Source organism: Pristiophorus japonicus, chromosome 7 (assembly GCF_044704955.1).
Source record: "Pristiophorus japonicus isolate sPriJap1 chromosome 7, sPriJap1.hap1, whole genome shotgun sequence".
Lineage (NCBI taxonomy): Eukaryota > Metazoa > Chordata > Chondrichthyes > Pristiophoridae > Pristiophorus > Pristiophorus japonicus.
This window is the reverse complement of record NC_091983.1, coordinates 1,998,397-2,024,966: the sequence shown is the minus strand read 5'-3', so window position 1 is coordinate 2,024,966 and position 26,570 is coordinate 1,998,397. Positions and strand designations below refer to the sequence as shown.

General features: G+C 44.3%; 1 protein-coding gene and 1 long non-coding RNA gene across 5 annotated transcripts in view; one reads left to right on the top strand and one right to left on the bottom strand.

Annotated features, from left to right (window-relative positions):
• LOC139267028 (uncharacterized) overlaps positions 1-26,570 on the top strand; it is a 159,285-nt gene that overhangs the window by 44,449 nt on the left and 88,266 nt on the right. The window lies entirely within an intron of this gene.
• Positions 7,053-26,570, bottom strand: part of tsnax (translin-associated factor X) — a 99,698-nt gene continuing 80,180 nt past the window's right edge. For all 4 annotated transcript variants that reach the window (XM_070884676.1, XM_070884678.1, XM_070884677.1 and 1 more), the window contains exons 5-6: positions 14,116-14,243; positions 7,053-8,336 (exon numbers count right to left, since the gene is read on the bottom strand). In XM_070884676.1, coding sequence (XP_070740777.1) covers positions 7,956-8,336; positions 14,116-14,243 — 509 coding nt within the window. In that variant the 3' untranslated portion in view covers positions 7,053-7,955. The remainder of the gene's footprint in view (positions 8,337-14,115; positions 14,244-26,570) is intronic.

The window sequence follows — 26,570 nt, the reverse complement described above, 5'->3', positions numbered from 1 at the left end:
GTTCAGGCCCAGGGGCAGCACGGGCCAGCCCACACTGCGATATGTGCGTGCACTAGGTCCGTGCAGCAGAGCTGGTCTCCAGTTGTCTTGGTTAATCCTTGCCACTGAACCAAGACCGAGCTCTGACAAGCCCGTGTGGTGGCTGGTATGCAACGGCCACCCCACGTTAAAAAAATCCACGCATAGGCATCTTTCACCCTTGAGGATGTAGTTCGGGTCCTTCATTGAAACACCTGTGAACTCATTCCTTTTTTGGCGTGGAAGCAAGTTCATCCTCATTTCGAGGGACCGCCTAGGATGGAGCTGAGTCCATGGTCAGATCAGCCTACTTCTGTTTCTATTTCTTATGTTATGTTCTTAATTGGGTTTTTCAGCCTGGATAAGAAGTTCCCTCACTCATAGACAGATACAAGATTGCACGGGGGCATGGAAAAGGTCTATTTGGGATATTGCTTTAAATTGCAGGAGTAGTAAAACTAGTACAAGGTCAGCCCCAGGCATTTAAGGGGAAGCTGGATAAACACATGAGGGAGAAGGGAATAGAAGGATCTGTTGATAGGATGAGATGAAGTAGGGTGGGAGGGGGCTCGTGTGGAGCATAAATGGTTGCAGGACAGAAGGAGACCATTCGGCCTGTTGAGCCCGTGCCGGCTCTCTGCAAGAGCACTTCAGCGAGTACCACTCCCCCGCCCTTTCCCCGTAGCCCAGCAAATTTCTTTCAAGTACTTAACTAATTCCATTTTGAAAGCTGCAATTGAGTCTGCCTCCACCACCCGTTCAGGCAGTGCATTCCAGATCCTAACGACTCGCTGCATAAAAAAGTTTTTTCTCATGCTGCCTTTGGAACTTTTGCCAATCAACTTAAATCTGTGTCCTTTGATTCTCGACCCATCCACCAATGGGAACAGTTTCTCTCTATCTACTCTGTCTACCTACTCTCTATCTACTCTTAAACCGATAAGGGGTTATGGGGAGCAGGCAGGGATGTGGACCTGAGTCCATGATCAGATCAGCCATGATCGTATTAAATGGCAGAGCAGGCTCGAGGGGCTGTATGGCCTACTCCTGCTCCTATTTCTTACGTTCTTATGCTCTTCCTCCACTTAGGACGGTCTTAGGCTAGGGATTCTCAGGTGCCGGTGCAGATGTTGCACTTTATCAAGGAGGTTTTGAGGGTGTCCTTGAAACGTTTCCACTGCCCACCTGGGGCTCGCTTGCTGTGTAGGAATTCCAAATAGAGTGCTTGCTTTGGGAGTCTCGTGTCGGACATGCGGACGATATGGCCCGCCCAACGGAGTTAGTCGAGTGTGGTCAGTGCTTCAATGCTGGGGATGTTGGCCTGATCGAGAACAGTGACGTTGGTGCGTCTATCCTTCCAGTGAATTTGTAGGATTTTGCGGAGGCAGCGTTGGTGGTATTTCTCCAGCATTTTGAGGTGTTCACGTCTCCATGAGCCATAGATGCTGCCTAACCTGCTGAGCATTTCCAGCATTTTTTGTTTCTACCAATACTGTTTTAATAGGATTACTACAGACTACAACCATGGTGACATCGAGTCCTGGAATACAAAAGTAGTTACCTGACAAGATGCACAGGTCAGATATTTTCAGACTCTGCCAAAGTGTACTCCAAGGAACTATATGACAAAACAGGAGTATTATACTGCTATTTATGCTCAATGGCATTGATTTCACCCAGAAACAGGCTGAGAGCAACTGCATCAGTGCTAAAAAAATAGAAAAGCAGCTTTGGAAACAAAAGCTGGGGGTAGATCTAGCTTGTCAGCTGCATTTTATTTGAAGAAATCCAGAGTCAACAATGGAACTTCAGGACTTTGAAAAGTTGATAGGCAGACATACTATTGGAAAGAGCAGAATACTCCACTGTAAATGCAAAAAGCAAGAGATACATTGCCCAATGCATTCCTCAATACCTAACCTACTTGGCTGAGCTTAGCTCCCATGAAATAATTGGTTCATGGATGAACTGAGGATCAAGATGTCTTCCTACTCCCGATTCATGTTTTACTGCACGTATGGACTATATAAACAACACCGCAGTTTTGCAGACACTAAGAGTATTGCATAGTCAATTTTGACAAGATAGCTGCAATTTCTACCAACAACACTTATTACATGTTGAAGCACCTTACATGTACTAAAAATGTCATTCAACTCAGTTGTACAGGATAACTGTTCTACGTGGCCCAATGTATTTGATGATGTCATGTAACCTACATGGTTACTGCATGTACTATTACAAGGTGTGCCTGGCCGCGTATAAAAGGCAGGCCACCATGTGTGATCCTCACTGGAGTTATCGATAAAGGACTAAGGTCACTACAGTTTAAGTACAACACATTGTCTCGTGGAGTCATTATCAGAGCATCTAAAGACGTAACAATTGGCGACGAGATTACGGACCTTCACATGAAAATGGCTATCCTTGGTACGTTGCAGTAGTTCGCCGATGGTGATGATTGGGATGCCTTTGTGGAGAGGCTCGACCATTTCTTCACAGCAAATGACCTGCAGGCGACAATCTGGCCATACTGGCTGATAAGCACAGAGCTATCCTGCTAACCAGTTGTGGGCCCACTGTCTATGGCCTCGTCAGGGACTTGCTGGCACCAGTGAAGACAATGACCAAGACGTACAAGAAGCTTGTAACGCTGATCCAAGAGCAACTCAAGCCTAAAGAGAGCATCCTCACAGCCAGACACCGGTTTTATACACACCGACTGCCCGAAGGCCAGGAGATCGCGAAATATGCTGCAGACCTCACGAGGCTGGTGGCACCGTGTGATTTCGGCAACCACCTCACCGATGCGCTGCGGGACATCTTTGACATTGGGATTGGCCATAAGGGCCTTTTTCATAAGTTACTGTCTGCAGATACCACAGTCACACTGCAGAAGGCTATCTCTGTGAGCCAAGCATTCATGACCTCGACCTGCGGCTCTAGGCAGATGACTCATCCTCAGGACTCAAACCCAGCAAATACATGGTGACTTTGAGAGGCTGGACGGTAGAACATGAACCTTCTCAGGGAAGAGAGAACAGGCCCCCGAGTCTCTTAACTCAAGAGTCCGCCGAGGGGGGCTAATCTAGTAGCTCCATGCTGGCGTTGCGGTGGGAATCACAGGGCTCACCAGTGCCGTTTTAAAGACTGTGTGTAAAGGCTGCAACACAAAGGGCCACCTCCAGTGAATGTGTAAAAGAAATATAACTCACTGTGTTGATGAAGCGTCTGCGGATGGCCATGAATCCACTGCGGATTATGAAATGATAGGCAGAGAGGCAGCTCAGCCCCACGATGACGTATATAGCAGGTTTACCTGCACCACCGAGTGTTCCCCGTTGAAGATGGAAGTCGAGATAAATGGCGTTCCAGACTTCATGGAAGTGGACACGGGGGCGAACCAGTCAGTAATGAATCAAGAAGCCTTTGAGGCTATGGGACAATCAAGCTGAACGACACAAGTTGGTCCCAGTTCAGGCAAAGCTGCATACCTACACCGATGAACTTATCCCAGTGCGGTTGTAAAGGTACTCCAGGATGGCATGGTGCACAAAACTCTGGATTGTTGCAGGTGATGGACCAATGCTACTCGGAAGAAAGTGAATGGGGAAGATCCATTGGAGTTGGGAAGACTTCATTCCTCCAGCGATCGACGTCCTCCACGCTCAGAGGCAAAGCAAGCCCCCACCGGAGGTTGGATCCGGCACCAGAGAGCAGACCAGCACAGCACCCAAGGCACAGACCGCTCAGCACGACTGCCTGGAGATGATCCAGGGGAGACGACCTGAACGCACCTTCCAGGCTCCAGTGGCAGGGCTCCGGAGGAAGAAAATCCAAAGGCGACTTCCCAGTTTCGGTGGCAGAACCCGGGGAGAATAGGATCACCACAGTTGACATCGTGGATGAAGGAAAGATGCGCCCAAACCACATGATTAGAATTGTGTACATGCAATAAGCAAAGAAAAGGCATGCGATCGCGATCGGAGCTGCAGTTTATTTACAATGAGTGATGAAACGTTGTGCGATGTAGGATTTCAACTGCATTCAGTCAATGCAGCAGGCAGACACCCATCGGGAGCACACAGGTCCAGCGAGCTACCCAATGCTGTAGCCTGCGTCCCTGGGACCAGAGTTATGCACCATGGAGTGTGGCCACAAGCAGCCAACACATACGAGCTGCAGAGCAAGCGATCTCAGGAGAGCAACGGCACCGGTATCGATACCCTGTCCCTGATCGGCTCCACCTCTCAGGCACCCAATGGCACCAACTGCCACAAGCCAAAAAAGAGCAGACTGGTAAGGCGCAGCCCCCAGACCCCATCGCCACCAAGGCCATACTCGGGAACGAAGGGTCACCCACAACAGTTCTCCCAAATGGGACTGGGACCAGCCAGGATCCCAAACCAAACAAGCGAGTCAGCAGTTCCCTGCGCACTGCTAGACAACAGCTCCTCGGAGCAGCAGCGACCCAGGGCGCAAAGAAAGGACAGGGAGGTCACGGGCATCTGTGAACCTGCCTGATGTTAGGAGCAACGGCAAAAGCCTCGAGAGCAGGCAACTTGAGCCAACCGGGTTCCCACTTCCAGCACTGGGCACCGCGCCGCCACCAGACTACCTGGACACCATCCAGCAGTTCTGGCACTTACGCACTGGTTACCGATCCCTAGTACGTATCAAGAATGTATCTCACCAATCGAATGTGCTTGCCTCACAACTGAATCACAAATGTAATGCTGTTAATGCAAACTTTTTTTTTCTGGACTTCAATGTATATGAATGTAATGAACCTCCAACATAATCTATAGATGGGGGGGGGGGGGAAAGAGAATGGAGTGGTCATGGACACACAAACAGAAACCACCAGCACTCTACTGCCAACGAAGCACCAACCACTCACCCAAGATGGAAACGACCCGCCAAGAGTCAATCAGATAGAGCTAAGCCCAGAGCAGAGTCAATGCAGAGGTGATTTGCACTAAAGGCTTGGGGGAGAGTGATGTCATGTATCCTACATAGTTACTGCTTGCACTATTACAAGGTGTGCCACCAGAGGGCACCACAGTGGGAGACTTGTAGGTTACCTGTACAGGTGTGATCCTCACTCTAGAGTTAGCAATAAAGGATTAAGGTCACTACAGTTCAAGTACAACACATTGCCTCGTGGAGTCATTATCAAAGCATCTAAAGATGTAACAGATGATCTCAACAGTGCGGCATTATTAAAGAAAATATTCTGCCATAGTTCTTAGTGGCGCCACTACTTGAGAGTATACAGAGCAAGGAGTCATTCCTGTGATGCCAATCTGTACTGTACAAATTATGTTGTACTCCTAGATAAATGCTGTAGATTACCCAGAACATTATTCTCCTGAACATAAATCTATTTTTGTAACCAAGCATACAATAGAATCAGCTCAGCTGAGAAGTTGAGAAACATATTGAAGCTAAAGTCTGACAGGATCTTTGTGAAACTGTAGAAGCAGGTTCTGTGGACTTTAAAGACAATGAAGTTTAGAAACTACAGTACTGTTTAGAAAATATCGGAACTGAATGTGTAGATACGTTCCCAGGCATCTTTATCCAAAGTTTGGCGAAACTGGTTAAGATTCTGCTATGAAAATGTTATAGGCTGCCTGTATACTGTATTCCAAGCAAATCCATACAGTACACAGTAACTGATCCCTGAACTATTGAGGGTGAGAGATTTCAAGTGGCACCATATCACTGCCGTTCAGAGGATTTTAATATCCACCTTGGGTGGAAAGCACAGGTAGAACAGCCGCCAAGTCTCTCTCCACTGCCAAAGACAAGTTTGGCTACCAGTGTCAACTGTTAATGTTGAAAGAACATTTTCAGTCTGCTTACAGCTGCTGCATAACACATACACAACACTACCCATCGACACTGTGGAATTGAAGGAACACCTGCAATAAAATTGATTTAACTTTAAAAAAAAATAAGTCTTCAAATCTTGCATGCAGTAAAACCATGCGATTCTTTTGACCCCCCAGTACCTCTGCTGATTTGAGAGTTCTGCATATACTGGTAGCATCTGTTCATTACCTGTATGTTCAGGACTTTGAGAGACATTGACATGGATATGTGGAAATATGTGTCCGTTAGATTGCTGGCTGCCAGCCAGTCCCTCACACCACACTGCCTGTATAAATGGTAGTTGTCGTCCCCTGCCGCGCCCCCCCCCCCCCCCCCACCCCGGAGATGTCTGCACTCCTCTAATTCTGCCCTCCTGAGCATCCCTAATTGTAATCGCTCACCCATTGGTGGCCATGCCTTCTATTGCCTAGCCCCCAAGCTTTGGAATTCTCTGCCCCTTTACCCTCCTTCAAGACGCTCCTTAAAAAATACCTCTGACCAAGCTTGGTCACTTGCGCTAATTTCTACTTGTGCGGCTCTGTCAAATTGTTATTGTATAATACTCCTGTGAAATGTCTTGGGACGTTTCACTACGTTAAAGGCGTTATAATAAATACAAGTTGTTTTTTTTCCCTTCTTTTCCTTGTTCAATGTTTGGCTTGCATTTATATAGTGCTTTTAACATAGTAAAATGTCCTAAGGCACTTCACAGGAGCATTACCAAACAAAATTTGACACCGAGCCACATAAGGAAGGTAGAGAGGTTTAGGGAGGGAGTTCCAGTACTCGGGCCCTGACAGTTGAAGGCACGGTCAGCAATGGTGGGGTGATTAAAGTCACACATGCACAAGAGGCCAGAATTGAAATTATTTGTATGAAGCGGTGCAGGCACTGAAACAAATTATAATCTGCAATACTTTGTTTTCTTGGATGAAATTGTTTAATTTTAAAACAACAAAACAGTCTCAAATTAAGAATTTGCATTGTCCACTATTAATGCTGGAAAATGTACTAAATTCCTTACTCGTAACATGTTGAGTTTGTTTAAAACTGTAACAGTTCAATTTCTTTTAGACTCTGCAATGACAATTGACTGGGTCTGATCTGCTTTTGATTTAGATCGCTGAGGTAATTGAATCACTCACACAGTACTGCTATTTCAGGATTTCAACTGTGTTTTATTTTTGGATAAGCAAGTACACAAAAAAAATGGAAAATCAATTTTTTGCAAAAATATTCTAAATTAAATTGTTATGCATTTGCATTAAAAGCTTAACATAAGTTCAATCCAGCCTTCATACTCAAAGATGCAGGTCAAACCAATATATATAACTGCAGTTTCATCTCCTTAAGGTGCCTTATACAGCCCACCGGTCCAAAGAATGCAGCTGTATTATCCACAGATTGGCCCCAAACAAACACTGATTAATTATAAAAATTTTAATTAGATTATATAATGCAAAAACAGCATACGCATTAAAATTTGTTCTGTTTTGTGTACTGTGACACAAACTGATACATGAATAATAGAACTTCTTTCAGCAAAGTCAAGCCTTTTATAGTGAGGTGGAAACTTCAATTTGTAAATTAGCCCCCACCCCTCATCTGCTGTGACATCTAAAATATACCCATCTGATAAGATAGTCAATCTGTTGTGGTGAGGCATCACCAATTTGATAAAGTTAAATAAGACTTTACAGTTCTCCCTTTAAAGAAGCCTGATTCTCAGGAGGTATCAATTAATATGGATACAATTTTTATTATTGAAAACATATTTACTCATCTTTTGAACAGGAGCAGTATTTTGAACGGTAGTTTAAAATTCTGTTTCAAACATTTGACTATATTTGTAGTCAAAAGAACCTCAAAGAAAAAAAATTCTCCATTACAACTAAATACATTTGAAGAAAATATGAAAGCACTTAATGACAATAATCTCGTGGATGCATGTAATGTGCAACACAACAGAATATAAATTAATGTACTCTCATAATTAAGTAAACAAATAACTAACTTGTGTACATCAACAAACCAAATCCCTTTCCCTGATGTCTTAATAACTACATGCCTTCCTCATGTTCAATCATGGATGCTTTTGAGCTAAGCACATCGGCAAGCATGTGTTTTGGAATTTCAGAGCCCCTCACAGTTAATGTGTAACAGACATCTTCCACCTTTCCTAGACTTTGTTTCAATGTGTAAAGCTTCTTGGAAACTTCATATGGTCCAGTATTGCCAATGTATGTAAACCCATCATAGATAGCACGTAGAAACTGGCTCACTTCAAAGGGTGTTTCAATATCCCCATTCCCTACACTGGTGATACACATGCGCATCAATTCACCAGTCAGATCTGCGATCCCCAAGAGGTAGTCTGTGGGAGTCACCTGCAGATACAGAATTTGTTGTTTCTCATCCTGTGAATCGGATAAAGCCGGGTCCTACATTACAAAAAGCAGGATTAAGAGTTGAAAAATATACATTAGACTAAGTATTACCTGTTGCCAAAGAAGGAATATTAAGCAGTTAACAACTAGGAATAGGCTACAAACTTTGAAATAATATGTAGTGACTAAAATCTTAATATCTTTGGTTATTGGATTCTCACTGTAAAGTAGCACTTTGTGTGGATGCCTAATTATACCCCAAATTAATCCCACATTTAAACAGAAATATTGAGATAACATGCCCAATGATAGTACCTATTCCTCATTTGTTATATACTGATCAAAAATGCAATTAGCCACATCTGAATTCCCAATTATCCACATGTGGCCAGTGACTATCGTATTGGACAGCACTGCACTTATATTGGTGCAGTCTGAGATTTCTTGGCACTTTCATCTTAATTTTCAATTGAAAATAAAGGGCCATTGGGAGAAATCTGCACTGAAATTGGATATTGTTTATGTGCTAGTTATCACTGCCAAATTCACTACAAAACACTGGCACTAGCCATTTTACAATGATTACATCTTGTTATCTCATTCTAATTTCTTGGAAACAAGCATATTTTGAACAGATGGGAAATATGAATAGTGAGAAGACTGGCAGAGTCACAGAATCAAAATAAGCAATGGAAAATACATTATCTTTGCTCCTTGTAGGGGAAATAAAAGAGGAGTGAAGACAAAAACCTTAGAACAATGCAACAATGTTGAGCTAGAGATGAAAGGGGCATATCTGAATACTGCCTCTATCAAGATGAATGGATTTGTTGTAAAATTAAATTGCCTTAATCACTGTATTCTGCAGAATACTCTCAGAATATTAATCAGAGATCCCAAATGGAGGGGGGAGGGGAAGGAGGCAGTGTGCTTGCAGTGGCGGCATTCGGTGACACACATAGAATTTTTTTTTAAACTTTAGAACCTTGAATGAACTCGTGGGATCTCCAATCCATATCCTGGAGCACGATTGCTCTTGGACTTGGATACCAATACTAGATCAAAATGCTTGTATAGAAGCATAGAAAATAGGTGCAGGAGCAGGCCATTCGGCCCTTCGAGCCTGCACCACCATTCAATGGGCCCAAGTTTCGGGCTGCGCCCGTTTTTCGCGCCAGAAAGTGCGCCTAAAAAAAACTTCCCTATTCTCCGGCTCCCTGCAGGTCTTCTGTAGCCGGGCGCAGTGCAGCACGAGCTGTGGGGGGGCGAAGCCAGGTCCCTGCGCTGAAAACAGTGCCGGGACCTCTGCACATGCGCGCTACAGTGGGGCCAAAACTGTGTGGGAGGGGCCCGAAGCACGCAGCCCCTAGCCCTGGCCGAATGGCCTCACTGGGGCTACGTGCATAAGGCTCCTCCCACGCCCAGCTCCTGCTTCCTCCCGACCCGACCCCCCCCCCCTCTGGGCGACCCGACCTCCGCGACTCTCTTTCCCCCACCCCCCCGGACCGTCGCGACTCTCTCCGCCCCCCCCCCCCCCGGGACCTCCGCGACTCTCTCTCTCTCTTTCTCCCTCCCAGATAGAGACACTGACAGAGACACACTGGGGGGACCGTCCCAGCACGCTGTTGGAGGACTCCCAGTGCTGCAGTCGGTAAGTAGAAAAGGTTTTATTTATTGATTTTTTTTAAATTTATTTTTTATAAATTTTTTTTGATTGATTTATTGGTTGATTTATTGATGTATTTATCATTTATTATTGATGATGGCTCTTTATTTGTAAAACTGAAGTGTTTAATGTTTGTAAACTTCCCTTTAAACCCCCCTCCCCATTCCCTACACCTAATTTGTAACCTACGCCTGATTTTCTAAAGTGTAGACAAGGTTTTTTCGAACTTACAAAAATCTTCACTTACTCCATTCTAAGTTAGTATGGAGTAAGTTTTCACTGCCGAAACTTTGAAAATAGGCGTAAATGGCCGGACACGCCCCCTTTTGAAAAAAGAAATTCTGTTCCAAAGTGAAACTTTACTAACTGACTAGAACTGGAGCAAACTAAATGCCGAGAATTTGAATTTCTAAGATACTCCGTTCTACACCAGTTGCTCCAAAAAATCAGGAGCAACTGAGGCCGAAACTTGGGCCCAATATGATCATGTCTGATCATGCAACTTCAGTACCCCACTCCTGCCTTCTCTCCATAACCCCCTGATCCCTTTAGCTGTAAGGGCCACATCTAACTCCCCTTTGAATATATCCAACGAACTGGACTCAACAACTTTCTGTGGTAGAGAATTCCATAGATTCACAATTCTCTCGGTGATAAAGTTTCTCCTCATCTCGCTTCTAGATGGCTTACCCCTTATGCTTAGACTGTGACCCCTGGTTCTGGATTTCCCCAACATGGGGAACATTCTTCCTGCATCTAACAAGTCCAATCCCATCAGAATTTTATATGCTTCTGTGAGATCCCCTCTCATTCTTCTAAATTCCAGTGAATATAAACCTAGTCGATCCACTCTTCATATGTCAGTCCTGCCATCCCGGGAATCAGTCTGGTGAACCTTCGCTGCACTCCCTCAATAGCAAGAATGTCCTTCCTCAGATTAGGAGACCAAAACTGCTCAAGGTGTGGTCTCACCAAGGCTCTGTACAACTGCAGTAAGACCTCCCTGCTCCTATACTCAAATCCTCTCGTTATAAAGGCCAACATTCCATTTGCTTGCTTCACCGCCTGCTGTACCTGCATGCCAATTTTCAATGACTGATGTACCATGAGACCCAGGTCTCGTTACACCTCTCCTTTTACTAATCTGTCACCATTCAGATAATCTGCCTTCCTGTTTTTGCCACCAAAGTGGATAATCTCACATTTATCCACATTATACTGCATCTGCCATGCATTTGCCCACTCATCTAACCTGTCCAAGTCACCCCGCAGCCTCTTAGCATCCTCCTTACAGCTCACACTGCCACCCAGCTTAGTGTCATCTGCAAACTTGGAGATATTACATTCAATTCCTTCGTCTAAATCATTAATATATATTGTAAATAGCTGGGGTCCCAGCACTGAACCTTGCGGTATCCCACTAGTCACTGCCTGCCATTCTGAAAAGGACCCGTTTATTCCCACTCTTTGCTTCCTGTCTGCCAACCAGTTCTCAATCCACGTCAATACATTACCCCCAATCACATGTGCCTTAATTTTGCACACTAATTTCTTGTGTGGGACCTTGTCAAAAGCTTTCTGAAAGTCCAAATACACCACATCCACTGGTTCTCCCTTATCCACTCTACTAGTTACATCCTCAAAAAATTCTAGAAGCAAAGCTACTCCTCCATGACAAACCATCTTCTTAAACCCCTCTCCTCGGCCTCTTCCACCCTCACCTCTAACAAGTACAAGGAACTCATGGACTTTTGTCACTAAAATTGTGACCACCCTTTCAGCTGCCTCTGCTGCTTCCCTCCCTTCCCCTAACCCACCAAGTCAAGGTTCCCTCTACCCTAGCCCTGAACTCGCATCTTCTAGTTTTTCTCCTGTCTCACCCCATTCTCCATCCAACCTAATCTTGTCCAAGAGAGCCACCTCCTGCTCTCTCGACCGTATTCCCACCAAACTATTAACAATTCATCTGCCCCCATATTAGTTGAGATTATTAATGTTTTCCTCTCCTTGGGTACTGTCCCCCTCTCCTTCAAATCTGCCATCATCCTCTCCCCCTCCGCCCGCACCTCAGAAAACCCACCTTTGACCCTGCTGTCCTTGCAAACTTCCACCCAATTTCCAACCACCATTTCTTCTTAAGTCCTTGAACGTGTTGTCGCATCCCAAATCGGTGCCTGCAACTCCATGTTTGAACCCCTCCAATTCCAATCAGATTTTCAACCCTGCCATCACACTGAACCAGCCCTCATAAAATTCACAAATGATATCCTAATGTGAATGTGACCTGTCTGCAGCCTTTAACAGTTGGCCACACCATCCTCCTCCTCCAATGCCTCTCCTCGGTCATCCAGCTGGGTGGGAGTGCCCTCGCCTAGTTCCATTCTTATCTATCCAGTCGTAGCCAGAGAATCATTTACAATGGCTTCGCTTCCCACTCCTGCACCGTTACCTCTGGAGTCCTCCTCAGCCCCCTCCTATTTCTCATCTACATATAACGCTGACAACACCCAGCACTACCTCACCACAACCTCTCTCAATCCTCCACTGCCTCTGATTTATCATACTGCTTATTCAACATCCAGTCCTGAATGAGCAGAAATTTCTTCCAACAAAATATGGGTAGACCAAATCCATTGTCTTCAGTCCCCACCACAAATTCCATCCCCATCCAACACCATCCCTTCTCCATGGTAACGGTCTGAGGAAATGTCCTATTTGACCCTCAGATGAGCTTCTGACAACATATCTGCTCCATCACGAAGACAGTTCACTTCCAACTATGTAACATCAGCAGTCTCGAGTCTTGCCTCAGCTCATCTGCTGCTGAAACCCTCATCCATGCCTTTGTTAACTCTAGACTTGAATATTCTAATGCACTCCTGGAAGCCTCCCACCTTCTATCCTCCATAAACTTGAAGTCATCCAAAACTCTATTGCCCATATCCGAACTCGCACCAAGTCCCATTCACCCATCACTCCTGTGCCTGCTGACCTACCTTTGCTCCTGGTCCGGAAACACCTCAATTTTAAATTTTCATCCTTGTTTCAAATGCCTCCATGGCTTCATTCCCCCCCGCCCCCATCTCTAACCTTCTACAGCCCTACTACCCTCCAAGATCTCTGCTCTCCTCCAATTCTGGTCTCCTGCGCATCCTCTATCGACGGCTATGCTTTCAGCTGTCTGGGTCCTAGGTTCTGGAATTCCCCCCCCCCCCCATCCCCATCTCTTTGAAGATGCTCCTTAAAACCTGTCTCTTTGACCAAGCTTTTGGCCACCTGTCCTAATATGGGTCAGTGTCAAATTTTGTTTGATAATGCTCCTGTCTAGCACCTTGGAACATTTAACTAAGTTAAAGCTGCTATATAAATTCAAGTTGTTGTTGTAGTAAACAGTTCAACCATGTAAAGGCCACACAGTGAAGTAATGTACAGAATGCCTGCCACCATGCCTTCCTGCCAGCTCTTCTTGCAGCACATGGTAAACACATCTGTCACTCCAGCTGATCTGAAGAGAAGTGGAAATGACTGGGCTAGGTTCTGCTAGCTAATGAAAAACATTTTTTGAAACTGCAACAAAGCATAGAAAGCAGAGAGTAGGAGGGTGTTTCACCACATCATATCTTTGGTTTTCTACTGTGTAAAAAAAAAGACAAATTTACATAGTGGCTTACTATGTCTCCCAAACATCTCATGGACAATGAATTACTTTTAAGTACAATGATTGTTATGTGGGAAAACACAGCAGCCATTTTGTACAAAGTGAGATCCTGGAACATCAATGAGTTGAATGAGTGGAGGGAAGATTATTGGGCAGGTGATCAGAAGTCTCTCCTCTTCAAATAGTGCCATGAGATTTTGAATGCCTACCTGTGGTTCAGGTGGACATTAAACCCTCCCTTTCTGCTTTTTATCTTTCATTGTGCATTTCACCAGGCCCCAATTTTCTTGAACGTATTTCTCCACTCCATTTCATATCCTCATTAAAACGTAACAATAAAATTTGATTTTCAGGAAACCTATATCCGCACAGTTGTGCTGTCCAGCGTCGATCACTGGATAGAGATCAGGAAGTCAAGTTTTTCCCACTTTCCTTCAAATGATCCAGCTGATAGTATAATATGGATGAATACTCTCAAGACAGTTTTAAATGGAGAAAAGAAAACTCACCTCAGAATTCTCTGCTTCCTCTTTCTTTGGAGTGAAGACTAAATGCCTATTAATCTCTTCAAGGCTAATCAGGCTTCTGGTCCTAATGAAATGTTGGAAAGAAACAGCTTCCACATATTCCTGTAATCCTGCAATTAAAAACAAAAAATTGAAATCAAAAAAAAAAAGATTGTCAACTCTACAAACTGAAAAATAGCCCTGAATAAATGATCATGACCAAAGCCACTGCTCCAAGGTGACTGAATGTTAAATTCTTTATTACATTGGATTTCAGGAATTTTATTTGTGTTTTGGGGATTACATTCTGAAATTCCATTTGTTCTTCTGCGAAAACTGAAGCCCAATGGCCACATACGTGACATGTAAAAAGCATTCGTTATAATGAGGATCAAGTGGGACAGGAACTGGTCACGGCTTAAGCTACAGCTGTATAGAACAAAATTAAAGTACACAAAAGTGCAATTTTGGCAGTAATGAATTTAGAAATATTTGATGGTGGAAATGAGTTCCGGTGGTACAAAATTTATTTGCGGGGGGAAGCACGTCTGGGGGCATAACCTCTCAAAGAAATTGAGATTTTTGACTCTGATGCATTTTCCAGCATTTTGAACTGTACTGTGATTATTTTCCTTACCTGGTTTTATTTTTATTTTAGCTGTGTTTTATCTTTCAAATTCTGATTTTTTTTTTGTCCTGCTTTTAAAATTCTGCCGAATTGTGCACCGTTACCACCTTCTGCACATCTGTTTTTTTTAGTCCAATTCTTTTGACCCAGGAGAAATACCACAGGACTTGAACTAGTTAAATTAGAAAACTATATCAAAGAACATGCACAGATCATTTAAAATGTGTGTATCTAAGGAGAAATAAATACAAACAAAAAAAAATGTACCACTTGGTGTTAAGAAAAAAAAAGCAATATTCTGCATGAAGTTAATCTGTGCATGACAAAGTTCAAAATCAAATTACTCGGGTGAGTTTATATCGAGTAAAATATTTTACTGAGGCCCAGGGTCACATTCACTAAGCCATCATCTTTAACATAAAACTGTCGATTTTATTTTGGTGCTGGATCTCTCCAAATTCAATCTGTTTCCTTTATTTTTTTTGTAATCCATGTTTAATAAAAAATACATTTATTTTATGCAACTTATTTGCTGTTTCTTCAGTTATAGCTTCTGTCCTTTAACGCTGGTGCTGTTCTGGATGGTTGGCTTTGGCGCTTTACCCTAGTCCCATCCTGCACTGTGAGCCTTGGCTTTTTATCTACCTCAACTTCAGTTCATCCAGAACTCTGCTGCCCTATCCTAACTTGCACCAAGTCCTATTCACCCACCACCCCATGTGTTTGCTTGTTTTCAAATCCTTCCATGACCTCGTGCCTCCTTACCTCTGTAACCTGCTCCAGCCCTACAACCCTTTAAGATCTCTGTGCTCTTTTAATTCTGGGGTCACACATCCCCAATTTTAATCACTTCACCGTTGGTAGACATGCCTTCAGCTGCCGAGGCCCTAAGCTCTGGAATTCACTGCCTGAACCTCTCTGCCTCTCCTCTTTTGAGAAGCTCAGTAAAACCTACCTCATCTGTTCTATAACCTCTTTATGTAGCTCGGTGTCAGATTGTGTTTGATAACGCTCCTGTGATTCGTTTTGGGGAGTTTTACTACATTAAAGGCACAATAGAAATGCAAGTTGTTATTATCCTAGTCATGGCCCTTTATCCTGGCCTTCTCCGGCACCCTGAGCCTTGGCCCTTTACCCTAGTCCTGTCTACACAGTGACTCTTAGGCCAAGGGTCACAGTGCAGGAAAGGATGAGGGTAAAGGGCCAAGGGTCACAGTGTTGATAGGATGAGGGTAAAGGGCCATCAACACTGTGACCCTTGGCCCTTCATCCTCATCCTGTCTACACTGTGACCCTTAGCCATTTACCCATGTCCTGTCTACACAGTGACCCTTGGCCATTTACCCTCATCCTTTCCTGCACTGTGACCCTTGGCCATTTACCCTCATCATGTCCTGTCTACACTGTGACCCTTGGCCATTTACCCATGTCCTGTCTACACAGTGACCCTTGGCCCTTTACCCTCATTATTTCCTGCACTGTGACCCTTGGCCCTTTACCCTCATCCTTTCCTGCACTGTGACCCTTGGCCATTTACTCATGTCCTGTCTACACTGTGACCCTTGGCCCTCTACCCTCATCTTTTCCTGCACTGTGACCCTCGGCCCTTTACCCTCATCCTTTCCTGCACTGTGACCCTTGGCCCTTTACCCTCATCATGTCCTGTCTACACTGTGACCCTTGGCCCTCTACCCTCATCTTTTCCTGCACTGTGACCCTTGGCCCTTTACCCTCATCCTGTCCTGCACTGTGACTCTTGGCCCTTTACCCTCATTCTGTCCTGCACTGTGTCCGCTGGCCCTTTACCCTCGTCCTGTCTACACTGACCCTTGGCAGTTTACTGTTGCTCAATGTTTGACCCCTTTTTGTACCCTATTTGGAGTATTGTGCCCAAAATAATGTTCCCTTTAATTTTGGCGGGTGGCCACTCAAAATTCCGCTCATGTGAGGTTTTCCATTTAAAAGCCAGTGAGCCAGCCATGTGGGACCTCCAGAGCTTAAAGGGAATATTGTCTGAGCTACACACTTTAGGAAGGATTTGGCGAGGGCACAGAAGAGATTTAAAAGAATGGTTCCAGGGACGTGGGAATACAGTAATGTGGATAGACTAGAGAAGCTGGGGCTGTTCTCCTTAGAGCAGAGTAGATTTGATAGAGGCGTTTAAAACCGCAAAGGATTTAGATGGAGTAAATGAAGAGAAACTGTTTCCAATGGCTGGAGTCACTAACAAGAGGGCACCAATATAAGGTGATTGGCAAAAGAAGCAGGGGCGACATGAGGAAAAACTTTACACAACGAGTGGTTAGGATTTGGAATGCACTGCTTGATGTGGTGGATTCAGATTCAATAATAGCCTTTAAAAGAGAATTAACAGATACTTTGAGAAAGAATTGTAGGGATTTGGGGAAAGAACATGGGAGTGCGACTAACTAGATTACTCTTCGAAAAAGTTGGCGCAGACTAGATGGGCCGAATGGCCTCCTTCAGTGCTGTACTATTCTATGAATCTATGATAAGAAAATTATACTTTAAACAGTTATTTCTTCAATAGACTTTTTTTTAAATAATCTTATTGCTGACATAAGCGACCCTCAAGTAGGGTTACCCTCCCTCATTGGCTGCCAGTTATAGGACACATCTAGAACAATGTCATTGCCAATGGGGGTGGGGGGTGGAATGGAGCCATGCTGGAATACTCCCCAAATTCCAGAGCTGTTTATCTCAGGAAACCATGCTACAGGCCCTCTGGCCAGCATGATATCATACTCCTCCCATCCATTGGAGTGACATTACTGGAGCAGCCAGCAGGGAGAGAGACCCTATCCGAGAGTCTCCATGGTAGCAATAAATGTCAAATAATTACCTGGTAAATGTATAATATCCCAATAAAAGGAGAAATACTTTGAAACAAGATGCACTCCCCTTATACACGCCGCCCGCCCCCCCCTTAAGTGAGTCGGGATGATTACCAGTTTGAACCCTTTTCTGACAAATGATAGTTACGATTAGAAATCAGCTCAGAAAAAAGGTCCCCAAATGTCAGTTTAGGAATTTCCCAGAGAAAATTTTGTACACTATTTTAAGCCAAGAGTTAATTGAAACCTTAGCTGAAAGAAAATATATCACAAGCAAAATGTTGGACTGATTTTAAATGTAGCTATTCCCTCCAATAAAGGATCACTGTCAGTAGAAGTTAGCTCAATTTACCACCAAGGTATTTTACACTGCTGTCAGTAGATCCCCAATTTAAATATTTATATTTACTACCAGTGAAATTTGGTTTTAAACACAGAGGGCGAGGAAGAGAAGGAAAAGCATCGCAACAAAGTATTAACGAGGTGGGAGAAGAACATCGGAACAAGTGGAAGACGGAAAAGTTAACCATTTTACTTAAATCTTCCAATGACATTAACTCCAGTTACGCTTCCTTTCAAATTGTTTGTTCGTGTTGTTATTTTGTTTATCCTGATTTGCTTGCTCTTCTTGCAGTGGTTTTGAAAATTGGGTGCAGCCTCGTGTTTCCATCTCAATTACTTATTCTGCTCAATGGGAGGCAGTGCTACCATGGTGGGCTCCATCAGGAAAATGGCTGCACCTTTGCTGCATTTATATCACAGAAACACTTCTTGAAGCAGTGTTGTAATCTAACCAGCCATGGTGCTGTGGACACTGCTTTTTATTGAAGGTCTGCGAGCTGATTCCATGTCAGAGCATCTCAAAAAAACAACTGTTGATGTAAGCATTTAAAGTGATGGTTCTCCCCGACCTTCCCAACTGGCTACAGAAGGTCTCTACAGGCCAGTAAGCAAATCCTAAAGAATTATGGAGCCTCTCTATCAGCACTGTTTATATTTTAGAATCTACTCTTCACTCAAATCACTATTTGCTTGAAAGAAATTCTAATTAAATAATTTTTTGCATAATTTCAATTCAAACTAATGGAGATTTTGAATCAAGCAACTAAGAGAAGTCGAGTGCATGTGAATCGTGACTAGAGGTAGCAGTGCTGCATTATTCATCTTATGGCAGCTGCTGAAGTGCGGGTTGATACTGGGCATAGTGCAATCAGGTAAATGCAGCAGTTTACAGCCAAATAAACAAATTAGAAAATTGCACTGTTTAAGTTCAATTACTATCCATGAGAAAATCAAAGGATCGGATACTCATGTCGTGTTTTAATATCAAGATTTGTAAGTATCTAATTCCCTCTAAATATTCAGCAACTAAATGTTAGCTAGATTGCAAAGTCCCTTGTTTATTTTAAGGGGTAAGCCATTTAGGACCGAGATGAGGAGAAACTTCTTCACCCAGAGAGTGGTGAACCTGTGGAATTCTCTACCACAGAAAGTAGTTGAGGCCAATTCACTAAATATATTCAAAAGGGAGTTAGATGAAGTCCTTACTACTCGGGGGATCAAGGGTTATGGCGAGAAAGCAGGAAGGGGGTACTGAAGTTTCATGTTCAGCCATGAACTCATTGAATGGCGGTGCAGGCTAGAAGGGCTGAATGGCCTGCTCCTGCACCTATTTTCTATATCGACAAATCTAAATCTGATAGGAACAGCAACATACGACAGTACATCTGATAATTCACTTCAATGCACATTAACTTCCCAATCCTGCAAGTATAGGATTTGCTTTGTTGCTTGTAGCAAAGGAACATGTTTTTCATTAAAAGACACTTGAATTCATACACTGAAAATTAAAAGTACTTTAATATCTCTCTTACACGGTAGGATCATTCCCTTTTAGGTCAGGAGCTTAAACCAACTGAATGGCTCTGTGCACTCCTTTCCCTATCAGCTGTTCGGAGACCTTTTATCTATGTAAGATCATAACATAAGAACATAAGAAATATGAGCTGAAGTAGGCCATACGGCCCCTCGAGCCTGCTCCGCCATTTAATACGATCATGGCTGATCTGATCATGGACTCAGCTCCACTTCCCCAGCCTGATCCCCATAACCCCTTATCATTTAAGAAACTGTCTATCTCTGTCTTAAATTTATTCAATGTCCCAGCTTCCACAGCTCTCTGACGCAGCGAATTCCACAGATTACAACCCTCTGAGAGAAGAAATTTCTCATCTCTGTTTTAAATGGGCGGCCCCTTATTCTAAGATCATGCCCTCGAGTTCTAGTCTCCCCCATCAGTGCAAACATCCTCTCTCTATCCACCCTGTCGAGCCCCCTCATAATCTTATACGTTTCGATAAGATCACCTCTTATTCTTCTGAATTCCAATGAGTAGAGGCCCAACCTACTCAACCTTTCCTCATAAGTCAACCCCCTCATCTCCGGAATCAACCGAGTGAATCTTCTCTGAACTGCCTCCAAAGCAAGTATATCCTTTCGTAAATATGGAAACCAAAACTGCACGCAGTATTCCAGGTGTGGCCTCACTAATTCCCTGTGTAGCTGTAGCAAGACTTCCTTGCATTTATACTCCTTCCCCTTTGCAATAAAGGCCAAGATTCCATTGGCCTTCCTGATCACTTGCTGTACCTGCATACTATCCTTTTGTGTTTCATGCACAAGTACCCCCAGGTCCCGCTGAACTGCAGCACTTTGCAATCTTTCTCCATTTAAATAATAGCTTGCTCTTTGATTTTTTTCTGCCAAAGTGCATGACCTCGCACTTTCCAACATTATACTCCATCTGCCAAATTTTTTGCCCACTCACTTAGCCTGTGTCCTTTTGCAGATTTTTTGTGTCCTCCTCACAAATTGCTTTTCCTCCCTTCTTTATATCGTCAGCAAACTTGACTACGCTCCACTCAGTCCCTTCTTCCAAGTCGTTAATATAGATTGTAAATAGTTGGGGTCCCAGCACTGATCCCTGTGGCACCCCACTAGTTACTGGTTACCAATTAGAGAATGAACCATTTATTCCGACTCTCTGTTCTCTGTTAGTTAGCCAATTCTCTATCCATGTTAATATATTACCCCAACCCCGTGAACTTTTATCTTGTGCAGTAACCTTTTATGCGGCACCTTGTCAAATGCCTTCTGGAAGTCCAAATACACATCCACTGGTTCCCCTTTATCCACCCTGTTCGTTACATCCTCAAAGAATTCCAGCAAATTTGTCAAACATGATTTCCCTTTCATAAATCCATGCTGACTCTGCCTGATCTATGGTGGTGATCATGAAATTAAATCGGGAAATGCCACTGGCTTCCATGAATTACCATTAAAAGTTAGAAAGGTGGTGCGAAATAGAAATTACAATAAATTAGATACTTAAATTCAAGACTAAAACAAACTACTAGAAGATGTTATGAAGAATTGGAAGCCAGGACTGGCTTAAACATGATCCTTTCATCTCTGGTTTTTTGGGTTTAAACCCAGCCAGGTGGATGGGAATGTCATACTAGTACAACGGGGAGCGTACAGCCAGGATATTTTGTTGGGACAGAGTACAGCAAACTTTACATCTTGGCCCAAATTAGTCCATGGGCTGCTTGATCTCGACCAGAGGTGAATACAGTGGGAAATATATTCCATTTCCATTTCCCACCATTACCATTTTCATTGCCTGCACTCCTTTTGTTCATTTGTTTATATAAAAGAAAAGTTCCCAGCAATATAGAGCCATTTTTGCTTCTTGCTTGGGCACCTGGGAAAGATTCATGTGTTAATGTGTGGGTACATCAACATACTAAATATACTGTCTGCAGAATTACCTGGTAACTTACATTAACGATGCCAGTGTTTTTAATCCATCAGTGTGGATTTCAGTATATTACAATATCAGAGCATTCTAACAGTTGCCCTGTGCAATGATTGCTGCAAAATAAAGCAAAACTTTGAGGTTTTTAAGCTCAGAAACTTTTATTAACATACATTATCATCATAGGCAGTCCCTCGAAACAAGGATGACCTTGCTTCCTCGTCGAAAAGGTATGAGTTCACAGGTGTTTCAATGAATGACCTAATATTCTGGATCCCGAACTACATCTTGAAGGGTGGAAGATGCCTGTGCGTGGATTTTTTTTAACGTGTGGTGGCCGTTGCACACCAGCCACCTCACGGGCTTGACAGAGCTAGGTCTTGGTCCAGTGGCAAGGATTAACCAGGACTAACTGGAGACCAGCTCTGCTGCACAGACCAAGCGAGCACATATATCGCAGTGTGGGCTGACCTGTGCCGCCCCTGGGCCCCGATCACATCCCTCTACAAACTCTTGCCATTACTTCGCCGCTCCTGCTGTATCTATACGCACTGCAGTCAGCCGTTGCCCTCCTGCAGCAGCACACGCTGCTCCCTGCAGTGGTATACTGCCACACGCTGATCCCTCCAATGGCCCTGGCCTGCTGATGGTCTTGCAGGCCGGGTCCGTGCCGATTTCCGGGCCGGGCCGCCGCACGCTGCTCCTTCCAATGGCCCCGGCCTGCTGATGGTCTTGCAGGCCATACACATATTTATACACACACGGGAATGATTTTAAGATAGCAATCTAATCACAGAGTTCAGATGGTAGCTATAAACTGATCAAACTTTGCTGTATATTTATACGAAAGGGTTCCCGAGACAACACTCGTAAAATGCAACTGGCATGGTAGTATTTTTACTTCATAACTGCAAGTAATTTGAACTTTCAACTGCGATTTCTAAAATCACCCTTGAGTTGCAGAACAATCTAATATTACAGCAGGGACAAGGTGAGAGGAATATTGCAGATGCTGTCAGTTTCAGCAGCTTAAATGCTGAAATATTTTTAAACTGTTTTGCATCTGTAACAAAGTGCCTGTAACAATAGTGGGATTACTTGCAGTAACTGAGATAATGACGTAACGATAGAAGTTTTTTTAATATTGTCGCTGGTAAGGCCATCCCGAATTGCCTTGAGAAGGTGGTGGTGAGCTGCCTTCTGGAAACAACTGAGTGGCTTGATTGACCATTTCCAAGGGCATTGCTGTGGGTCTGGAGTCACATATAGGCCAAACCGGGTAAGGATGGCAGATTTCCTTCCATAAATGACATTAGTGAACCAGATGGTTTTTTATGACAATCCAGTAGTTTCATGGTCACCATTACTGATACTAGCTTTTTATTCCAGATTGATTTAATTAACTCAATTTAAATTCCCCAGCTGTCCTTGGTAGGATTTGAACTCGTGTCTCCGGATGATTAGTCCAGGCATCTGGATTACTAGTCCAGTAACATAACCACGATGCTACCAATCCCCAATAAACAACAACAACTTGTATTGATCTAGCGCCTTTAACGTAGTAAGCCTTCCCCAGGCGCTTCACAGGAGTATTATAAGACAAAAATTTGACACCGAGCCATATAGGGAGAAATTAGGGCAGGTCACCAAAAGCTTGGTCAAAGAGAGAGCGTCTTAAAGGAGGAAAGAGAGTCAGAGAGGTTTAGGCAGGGAATTCCAGAGCTTAGGGCCTAGGCAACAGAAGGCACTGCCACCAATGGTGGAGCGATTATAATCAGGGATGCTCAAGAGGGCAGAATTAGAGGAGTGCAGACATCTCGGGAGGGGGTTGTTGGGCAGGAGTAGATTCGAGAGATAGGGAGGGGCAGGGCCATGGAGGGATTTGAAAACAAGGATGAGATATTTGAAATCGAGGCATTGCTTAACCAGGAGCCAATGTATGTCAGTGAGCACAGGGGTAAAGTGTGAGCGGGACTTGGTGCGAGTTAGGACACAGGCAGCCAAGTTTAGAATGACCTCAAGTTTATATAGGCTAGAATGTGGGAGGCCAGTCAGGAGTGTGTTGGAATAGTCAAGTCTAGAGGTAACAAAGGCACGGATGAGGGTTTCAGCAGCAGATTATCTGAGGCAAGGGCGGAGACGGGCGATGTTACGGAGGTGGAAATAGGCAGTCTTAGTTATGCTGCGGATATATGGTCAAAGCACATTTCAGGGTCAAATATGACACCAAGGTTGCGAACAGTCTGGTTCAGCCTCAGACAGAAGTTAGGGAGAGGAATGGAGTCAGTGGTTAGGGAACGGAGTTTGTGGCGGGAACCGAAATCAATAACTTCAGTCTAGCCGATGTTTAATTGGAGAAAATTTCTGCTCATTCAGAACTGGATGTCGGACAAGCAGTCTGACAATTTAGAGACCGTGGAGGAGTCGAGAGAAGAGTTAGTGAGGTGGAGCTGGGTGTCATCAGCGTACATGTGGAAACTGACGCTGTGTTTTCAGTTGATGTCGCCAAGGGGCAACATGTAGATGAGAAATAGAAGGGGACCAAGGATAGATCCTTGGGGAACACCAGAGGTAACGATGCAGGTCGGGAAGAGAAGCCGTTGCAGGTGATTCTCTGGCTACGATGTGCAGACCCATCCAACTGGACAATGGTGGAAAGGTGTTGGAGAAGGATTGAGAGGTCACCCATGTCAAAGGCTGCAGACAAGTCAAAAAGGACGAGGAGGGATAGTTTACCTTTGTCAGTCACAAAGGATGTCATTTGTGACTTTGATGAGAGCTGTTTTGGTACTGTGGTCGGGGCGGGAACCTAACTGGAGGGATTCAAACATGGAGTTGCTGGAAAGATGGACACGGATTTGGGAGGTGACAACGAGTTCAAGGACTTTGGAGAGGAAAGGGAGGTTGGAGATAAAGATGTATCATACCATGCAATACAGATTATATCGTTCTGCTGGTTTGGTGGAGCTGTTTCCTTTTACGGTTAAGTAAACAGAACCTCAGGTCAATCATGGTTTGTCATTTAGTCAAAAAGCTTTGCATTTTATATTTGGCCTGGGCTTTGCACTGAGAATAATGGAGAGGCTTAAAACGCTCACCATTATTATTTAAAAAATTGCATTTATATAGCACCTTTCACGATCACCGGACGTTCCAAGCGCTTTACAGCCAATGAAGTACTTTTTGAAATGTAGTCACTATTGTAATTTAGGCAGCCAATTTACGCAAAGCAAGCTCCCTCAACCAGCAATGTGATAATGACCAGATAATTTGTTAGTGATATTGATTGAGGAATATTGACGAGGACACCGGGAAAACTACCCTGCTCTTCTTCGAAATACTGCAATGGGATCATTAATGTCCTCGTGAGAGGGCAGACAGGGCCTCGGTTTAACATCTCATTCGAAAGATGGTACCTCCAACAGTGCAGCATTCCTTCAGTACTGCACTGGAGTGTCAACCTAGATTTTTGTGCTTAAGTCTCTGTAGTGGGACTTAAACCCACAACCTTCTGACTCAAAGGCGAGGGTGCCACAGCTGACACTATTATGGAACAACATGGACCACTTCCCCTATCTTGGGAGCCTCCTATCAACAAGAGCAGGCATTGACGACGAGATCCAACACCGCCTCCAGTGCGCCAGTGCAGCCTTCGGCCGCCTGAGGAAAAGAGTGTTTGAAGACCAGTCCCTCAAAACTGTCATCAAGCTCATGATCTACAGGGCCGTAGTAATACCTACCCTCCTATGTGGCTCAGAGACGTGGACCATGTACAGTAGACACCTCAAGTCGCTGTAGAAATACCACCAGCGATGTCTCCGCAAGATCCTGCAAATCCCCTGTGAGGTCAGTAGCACAAACATTAGCGTCCTTGTCCAGGCCAACAACCCCAGCATTGAAGCACTGACCACACTTGATCAGTTCCGCTGGGCAGACCACATAGTTCGCATGCCAGACACAAGACTCCCAAAGCAAGCGCTCTACTCGGAACTCGTCCACGGCAAACGAGCCAAAGGTGGGTAGAGGAAACGTTACAAGGACACCCTCAAAGCCTCCCTGATAAAGTGCAACATCCCCACTGACACCTGGGAGTCCCTGGCCATAGACCGCCCTAAGTGGAGGAAGTGCATCCGGGAGGGCGCTGAGCTCCTCAAGTATCGTCGCCGAGAACATGCAGAAATCAAGCGCAGGCAGCGGAAGGAGCATACGGCAAACAAGGCTCCCTGCCCACCCTTTCCCTCAACAACTATCTGTCCCACCTGTGACAGAGACTGTGGTTCTCGTATTGGACTGTACAGCCATCTAAGAACTCATACTAAGAGTGGAAGCAAGTCTTCCTCGATTCCGAGGGACTGCCTATGATGATGATGGAATAAATCGTCAGCAACTTCTGGAGTATGCACATGCGCAGTTAAACGCAGAAATCTGGAAGTTGTGGTCCAAGTTACGCTGCTTCTCAACAGGCTGTGCTAGAACAGTACCTCGCTGATAGACTCGGCATTGAAAGCCATGCATGGTCATAAAGTTGCTATACTTACCCACTAGTTACCATTAAAAATGGCAGAAAGTATTTAGGCTGGTGCATTCAGGTGTAAATGAACTTTTAAAGGCATGATAAGTCATAATTATTGCCAAAACAACAACAACTTGCATTTATATAGCAGCTTTAATGTAGTAAAACATTCCAAGGCGCTTCACAGGAGCGTCATCAAACAAAGTTTGACACAGAGTCACACAAGGGGATATTAGGGCAGATGACCAAAACCAACAAGTAGATTTTAAGGGACATCTTGAAGGAGGACAGAGAGGTAGAGAGGCATAGAGTTTTTGGAAAGGACTTCGAGCTTACGGCCTCAGCAGCTGAAAGCACGGCAGCCAATGGTGGGGGAAGATGAAAATCGGGGATGCACAAGACGCCGGAATTGAAGGAGCGCAGAGATCATCAAGGGTCAATGTAGGTCAGTGAGCACAGTGGTGATGGGTGAGCAGGACTTGGTGCGAGTTAGGATACGGGCAGCAGAGTTTTGGAGGGTGGAAGATGGGAGGCCTGTAAAGAGTGCATTGTTAATAGTCAAGTCTAGAGTAACAACGGCATAGATGGGGGCTACAGCAGCAGATGAGCTGAGTCAGGGGCGGAGTCGGGCAATGTTACGGAGGT